Genomic DNA, 7647 nt, shown 5'->3' on the forward strand with positions numbered 1-7647 from the left:
GGAAGCCCTCTCCTGGTGAGAGCGCCACATGGGGCAAGCCACCTCCATAGGGAGGTCGCAGTATGGGGAGCCGCAAGTCCGACAGTGTGCTAGGCCTGAAGAAGACCCAAATCGAGGTCGAAACGTCGCCGGTTGCACACTTTAAACTCAGTGGAGAAGGGTAGACCCAAATAGGAGTCCCCAATAGAAGAAGGGTAGACCAAATAGGACTCATAAACCCGAATTTGGGATTTTTTCTAACCACACCCCTTCCCACATCCTGTCCCTGACCCCAATTCCCTAACCTTAAGGTCAGTGGCTGGTTCCCTGACCCTAACCCCGCCCCCTAACCCTAAGTCCACCCCCATCCCTGTTTAAAAACTAAGTATAGGTTTAAAAGCTAAGTATAAGTGTTAAAAAGCTAAGTATAAGCGTACCAGAAGCTAAGTAAGAGTTAAAAACCAAATAAGGGTATTTAGTCCCCAGTAGAAGAGAGGGTAGACCAAATAGGAGTCCCCAGTTGAAGAGAGGGTAGACCCAAATAGGAGTCCCCACAAGAATAGTAATAGAAGACAAAGCGGCATACAGGGATGGGTTGGTTTATACTTTTAAGTTTTTATTAAATATATAGCAAAGGCGAACCCAGCATAAAAACCCAAGTAAGGGATTAAAATAGCTACAATGGGGCCTAAAAACAGGTTAAAACACATTTAAGGATCTACAAGCAGGTTAAAAGGTTAAGAAACACAGTCTAAAAAGCTAAATACAGTTTAAAAAGCTAAGTACAGTTTGGAAAGGGTAGACCCAAATAGGAGTCCCCAAGAGAAGAAGAGTGAAAAGCTAAATATAGTTTAATAAAAAGCTAAATACAGCTGGAAAACACAGTTAAAAAGCTAAATACAGCTCATACCTACCTGCACTTACCTGGATCCGGAACCTGTGGGAAGACCTGTGGAGAGAAAAAACAAAATCAACAATTGGAAAAGCAAAGTAATGCATATATAAAGTAAATACTTACCTGTAAAAGTCCCTGGCGGTGGTCCTCAACAGAGGATGGACAGTGCATTCCCGGTTCCCTTCTTAGTGAAGGGGGCTGACCTTTTCCCTCCACCTAACCCGCCCGTGCCTCCTCGACCGGGGTCCATCGCTGGGGACCCCGAGCCCCAATAGAGGCCTTTCTGACCTTAATCTGGCCTACTAACCCCAACTATGGGACCCCAGTCTAAATACATGACCCCATTTGGCCCTAACCTTAAGGTCCCTAACCCCAATTTGGACAACCCTCCCAGAATCTAATCCCTAACCTTAAGGCCCAGCCCTAAGGCCTATCCCTGACCCTAAGACCCCCTTCCTAAACCTAAGTAAGACCCCCCATGATAACTAAAACTAAACCAGAAGTCAAATAAACCCAAGAGATGCCCCCCGAAAAGCTAAAACTCAATTAGAAGCTTTAAATTAAAACAAACAAGAACAGGAGCTCTAAACCTAAATTAAGTTAAAATATAACTAAAGGAATACAAATAGAAGCCAACTTTGGCACTGCTCATTTTATGTTTTTCTTTGACCGGGGTGGATGGGAAGCCCTCTCCTGGTGAGAGCGCCACATGGGGCAAGCCACCTCCATAGGGAGGTCGCAGTATGGGGAGCCGCAAGTCCGACAGTGTGCTAGGCCTGAAGAAGACCCAAATCGAGGTCGAAACGTCGCCGGTTGCACACTTTAAACTCAGTGGAGAAGGGTAGACCCAAATAGGAGTCCCCAATAGAAGAAGGGTAGACCAAATAGGACTCATAAACCCGAATTTGGGATTTTTTCTAACCACACCCTTCCCACATCCTGTCCCTGACCCCAATTCCCTAACCTTAAGGTCAGTGGCTGGTTCCCTGACCCTAACCCCGCCCCCTAACCCTAAGTCCACCCCCATCCCTGTTTAAAAACTAAGTATAGGTTTAAAAGCTAAGTATAAGTGTTAAAAAGCTAAGTATAAGCGTACCAGAAGCTAAGTAAGAGTTAAAAACCAAATAAGGGTATTTAGTCCCCAGTAGAAGAGAGGGTAGACCAAATAGGAGTCCCCAGTTGAAGAGAGGGTAGACCCAAATAGGAGTCCCCACAAGAATAGTAATAGAAGACAAAGCGGCATACAGGGATGGGTTGGTTTATACTTTTAAGTTTTATTAAATATATAGCAAAGGCGAACCCAGCATAAAAACCCAAGTAAGGGATTAAAATAGCTACAATGGGGCCTAAAAACAGGTTAAAACACATTTAAGGATCTACAAGCAGGTTAAAAGGTTAAGAAACACAGTCTAAAAAGCTAAATACAGTTTAAAAAGCTAAGTACAGTTTGGAAAGGGTAGACCCAAATAGGAGTCCCCAAGAGAAGAAGAGTGAAAAGCTAAATATAGTTTAATAAAAAGCTAAATACAGCTGGAAAACACAGTTAAAAAGCTAAATACAGCTCATACCTACCTGCACTTACCTGGATCCGGAACCTGTGGGAAGACCTGTGGAGAGAAAAAACAAAATCAACAATTGGAAAAGCAAAGTAATGCATATATAAAGTAAATACTTACCTGTAAAAGTCCCTGGCGGTGGTCCTCAACAGAGGATGGACAGTGCATTCCCGGTTCCCTTCTTAGTGAAGGGGCTGACCTTTTCCCTCCACCTAACCCTAACCCTTACCCTAACCCTGATTTCCCACTTTTTTTGGCTTTTCTAACCCTAGACCTGCCTTTTTCCTAACCTTAACCACTCCCCTAAGCATGCTGGACACTCAACATATGCATGAAACCTCCCTAGCGCCACCCACTGGTGGTCCACATTTTCAAAAAATGGCTTTCAAAACCACTCCCAATCGACTCCAAATGGCCTGAAACGTGCTCCTAACAAAGTTCTGGAGACCATTTTTTGGCTTAAACACTTAGTAAATTTCAGCTCCCATTCATTTCAATGGGAAAACTTCAAAGGCTTATATCTCCGGAAGTGAAGGTCCTAGAGACTTCAAACCAACGTCCGTCTGCCATAATTCGGCCCTTCTGAACACGCCAGTCTTTCCCCCGAGTCTCTAGGACCTTCCTAGCCCGAGATACAAAAAAAGTACCATTTTCAAAGTGGTCTTTTTGGGAATAACTCCGCCCCCTTAAATCACACACGCACCATTCACATATCCACGGATAGATCTCGACGAGACGCATCCATAGATACCACAACCACCCCCCTATGACGTTCCTACGGAAAGTTATTCCCGCCCAAAAATCAAAAAGACCACTTGGAGTGGTTTTCATCCTTATACCTAACCCTGAACCCTAGTCCTAAACCTAATTTTGGCCCTAGTCCTAAACCTAATTGACCCTAACCCTAATAATTCTAACCCTGCCCCTTATCCTTACCCTAACCTTAAGGCCCATGACTAAATGTCTATTTATCCCTAACCTTAACTTATCCCTAACCTTAACATCACTGGGACTCTGAACCCTAGCCCTAAACCTAATTTTGGCCCTAGTCCTAAACCTAATTGGCCCTAAAATTAATTTTGTTTTCAGCCCTAAACCTAATTTGGACCCTCAACCTAAATTTGGCCCTAGCCCTAAACCTAAATTTGACCCTAAACCTAATTGGCCCTAGCCCTAAACCTAATTTGACTCTAACCTTAATTTTACCTTATGCCCTACATTTGATTTTTAACCCTATAATTTTACTTTAATTTAATTCCAAATTGTAGTATAGTTCTTATTTATGGTAAAAGGAAAAACAACAAAAAGATACTAAAACAGATAAAAACAAAAAAAAACCTAAAAAACAGATAAAAACAATAAAAAAACACTTTACGTTATAAATCTTTAAAAACATTGTTTAAAAATGTTAATCCTAAGTTAAAAAGCCTTTAAAAACTATTATTCTAAGTTAAAAACCTTTAAAAACATTTATCCTAAGTTAAAAATCGTTAAAAACATTATTCTTAGTTAAAAAAACATTTATCCTAAGCTAAAAACCTTAAAAATATAATTTACAATTCATTTTACAGTAAAAACGACTGAAAACTAAAAACTATCATTACAAAACCTAAGTTAAAACAAATTATTTACTGGCCACTCCCACTGCTATATAAGCTGGAGGGCCAGTCTCACAGCTCATTTTACTTCAGAGCTTCGAAGAGGGAGCATCTCCAGAGCAGCTCTCTCAGTTTGCAGTAGTTTTCAGTGTGCCCACTGCCTGAAGAAGGCCCAGGTGGGCCGAAACGTTGCTTTGGTGGGCACCTTTTGCGTTTTCTTTGTTTTTTCTTTGGGGATTTTGTTTGTTTGATTGGAGTTTAATTTAAATTCATATTTTATTTTAAAATAAATATTTTTTTCCCTTCCTTTAATTTTGGAAGGCGTTTTTTGTTTATTCTTTCATCTTAAAAAAAGTAAATCACTTCCTAATTTTATAGGAAGCCTCCCTTAGTTGTTTGTTTTTTGTTTTTTACGTTTATAGGGATTTACTTCTCATTGTTAGGGGAAGCCTCCTTTATTTGTTTGATTTTTTAGTGCTCCGCATGGACGGAGAGTGGACTGAGGTCCACTATGGACGGAGGCGTAGGTTGGCCCGTCCAAACAGGAGGGACCGTGTAGGCGGGGTACCCTTGGGTTGGATGGACCGTGCACCTCCCACCCTTTCCAACCGGAGGGGGTGGGTTCCTAATCCTTTTCCTAACCCTAACCCTAACCCTAACCCTAACCCTAACCCTAACCCGAAATCCTAACCCGAACCAGGGATCCCCTAGCCCCATTTTCTAACCTTAATTAAGCCCCTCTAAAAGCTAAATTTGATGCCCTTAAATAACCTAAAAAGAAATTTTCCCACCCCCTAAAAGCTAAAACTAAATTAGAAGCTATACAACCTAATATAAGAGAGAAAAGTGTTTTAATTATTTACTTGAGAAAAAAAGTTTGAAGGGCAAACCCAAGTAGCGGGACCCCTATTAAACTAAAGAGTTTGGAGGGTAGACCCAAGTAGTCGGAGCCCTTTTAAACTAAAAGTATGTAAAGGGTAGACCCAAGTAGCGGATCCCCTGTTGTAGGGTAGAACCGAGAAGCGTGTCCCCTATTTAACCTAAACTATGTAAAGGGAAGACCCAAGTAGCGGATCCCCTGTAGGGTAGAACCGAGAAGCGCGTCCCCTATTCGGCGAACCTAAATTAAGGGAGTTAATTAAAACACTTTTTTCATAAACTAAACTAGTATAAATAGAAGCCAAGTCAGGCACAGTTCATTTTATGTTTTTCTTTCAACCGGGGTGGATGGGAAGCCCTCTCCTTCGGGGGAGCGCCACATGGGGCAAGCCACCTCCATAGGGAGGTCGCAGTATGGGGAGTCGTCAGTCTGACAGTGTGCTAGGCCTGAGGAAGACCCGAACAGAGGTCGAAACGTCGCCGGTTGCACACTTTAAACACAGAAGAGTAGGGTAGACCCAAGAAGCGAGTCCCCAGTAGAAGAATACAAATAGACAGAAGACAAAGACGGCACACAGGGACGGGTTGGTTTTTACATTTTATTTTTTATTACGTATATAGCAAAGGCGAAACCAGCATAAAAACCCAAGTAAGGGATTAAAAATAGCTAAAGTTAAAAAATCCGTATACGGGTAAAAACTTCGAAGGCTAAAAACAGTCATAAAAATCTCAAAACAGGTTTGAAAACAGAGCTAAAAAGCTAAAAACAGTTTAAAAAGCTAATTACAGTTTAAAAAACAATTTAAAAACAAGGTTAAAACTTACCTGTACTTACCTGGATCTAAAAAGCTAAAAACAGTTTAAAAAGCTAATTATAGTTACAAGGTTAAAACTTACCTGTACTTACCTGGATCCGGACGCAGCTGCAGAAAAACCTGTGGAGAGAAAGGAAAACAGAATTAAGAATTGGAGAAGCAATGTAATGCTCATTTAGAACAAATACTTACCCGTGGATTCTTCGAGGCCGTGGTCCCTGGCGTTGGACCTTGGCAGGATGGACAGTGCACCACGGTTCCCCTCTAACTTGAGGGGGCCTCATTTCGTTTACCTAACCCTAACCCTTATATCTTTATGTTTGAAGCCTGAAATGTGGCGAAAGGTTGAAAAGTTCAAGGGGGCCGAATACTTTCACAAGGCACTGTATCACCATGGTTACTTATGAGCAACATGAGGGACAAAAATAAAATTATAGTAGACTGAAGGCTGTCTTTTGTCCAGTAACACTTTCTTACAGAGAAGAATGATCCTTCTAATGGTCTCATGAGATGCTGTTCTCTCTGGTTCCTTCACTGGAGACCTGAAGAACTTCTCTCTGTTTCTGTGAGGCTAACATACATAACAAGGCTGAATGATTGGGGGTTACTTGTCCCTATGGGGGGCTAACAGTTGAACTGAGGTGAGTGGTCCCCTGTGGGACACAAGCTCAGGTTTAAAATTTATGGGAGAGTGTTTGAAATTTCAAGTTAATTTCAACCTTACAGGAACGATGGCTGCTGACAGTTCATCAGTGAATTCTGACCCATGTAGGGTTTTCTAATTACCTCCATGTTGAGGTTTCTGTCCACTAATGCCTGCCTGTTTCTTCACGTCTTCCTGCGTGAACCTGATGCTGCTGTCCACGGATGTTCTGGTTCTGACCCAGGTGTGATCCACAGACCTGAACTAGAGCCAGTTCCTGTGAAGGAGATCAGGGCTCTTCTCTATATGTTCATGCTGGTGAGTCGATGATAGAAGGTTGTCAGATGTCATTTAAAATTCTAAACTTTAGTCTAAATTCTGCTCTATTTGAGTCTGTAACAGTAAAGATCTAAAAGAAAAAACACTTTAACCGGCATTAAATATTAAACAGCAGCAAACTCTGATTTTATTCGGAAGTTTTATTAAAATAATTTGGGATTCAAAGGTTTGGGCATATAGAAATAAAACTACAGGCAGTACAAAATGCACTAAGACAGGTTGCAGTCATATGGTTTAAACATTCAATGCTTAACAAGATTAAACTTTGAGTGAAACTTGAACAGAGATTAACAGTTACTCATTTTATTACATTCACAAAGACATTCGTCAGATTTAAATTTCAAACTTTGCCTCTTGAAGTCTCCAAAAAGTTGTATTATTGGACAAACCAGTCGAGAACAATGTGAACTAACAGCCTGCTGACCTTTGATCACACTATTTATCTAAAGTCACAATTTGAGAGACTGGATTTTAATCCTGAAAGATTTAAAATGATTAAAAACCTAATTGCATGCTCAAGAACGCTTTCAGAAATGTAAGGTTCCACATCCAATATAAACATTTCTTATATCTGAGTGGTTTAAGCAAGAGAAAATAAAACAAATTAATCTTTGGTTTATGGAAGTATGAAAGTCTCAATCTCTTTCATCTTTGGTCTGTTTCTTCTGATTGTTTCAAGTTATAAGAGATTGATCCCTTTAATGAATATGTTCTCACTTCTGATTGGCTGCTGAGGAGCCTGCAGCCGGTGAGATTTAACACCACAGATCAAAATGATGCTCCTTCTAGAATAAACAGGTGCTGTACACGGTGACCTTGTGGCTGATCTCCTGCAGCAGCTCCTTCACAGCAGCCTCCAGCTCCACCAGCTGCTCTGCTTTTATATCCAGAGTTCTCTGGTTGTTTCATACGACTTCTCCAGATCTACAAAATGAAAACACAA

The 7647-nt window shown here is 41.1% G+C and overlaps 1 protein-coding gene across 1 annotated transcript in view; it reads right to left on the bottom strand.

The window, feature by feature from the left end:
• Positions 1-6824: 6824 nt before the first annotated feature.
• Positions 6825-7647, bottom strand: part of LOC110971039 (laminin subunit beta-1-like) — a 176029-nt gene continuing 175206 nt past the window's right edge. The window contains exon 33 of the mRNA XM_051951629.1: positions 6825-7628. Coding sequence (XP_051807589.1) covers positions 7585-7628 — 44 coding nt within the window. The 3' untranslated portion in view covers positions 6825-7584. The remainder of the gene's footprint in view (positions 7629-7647) is intronic.

This window comes from Acanthochromis polyacanthus, chromosome 8, assembly GCF_021347895.1.
Source record: "Acanthochromis polyacanthus isolate Apoly-LR-REF ecotype Palm Island chromosome 8, KAUST_Apoly_ChrSc, whole genome shotgun sequence".
In the NCBI taxonomy this organism is placed as follows: Eukaryota; Metazoa; Chordata; class Actinopteri; family Pomacentridae; genus Acanthochromis; species Acanthochromis polyacanthus.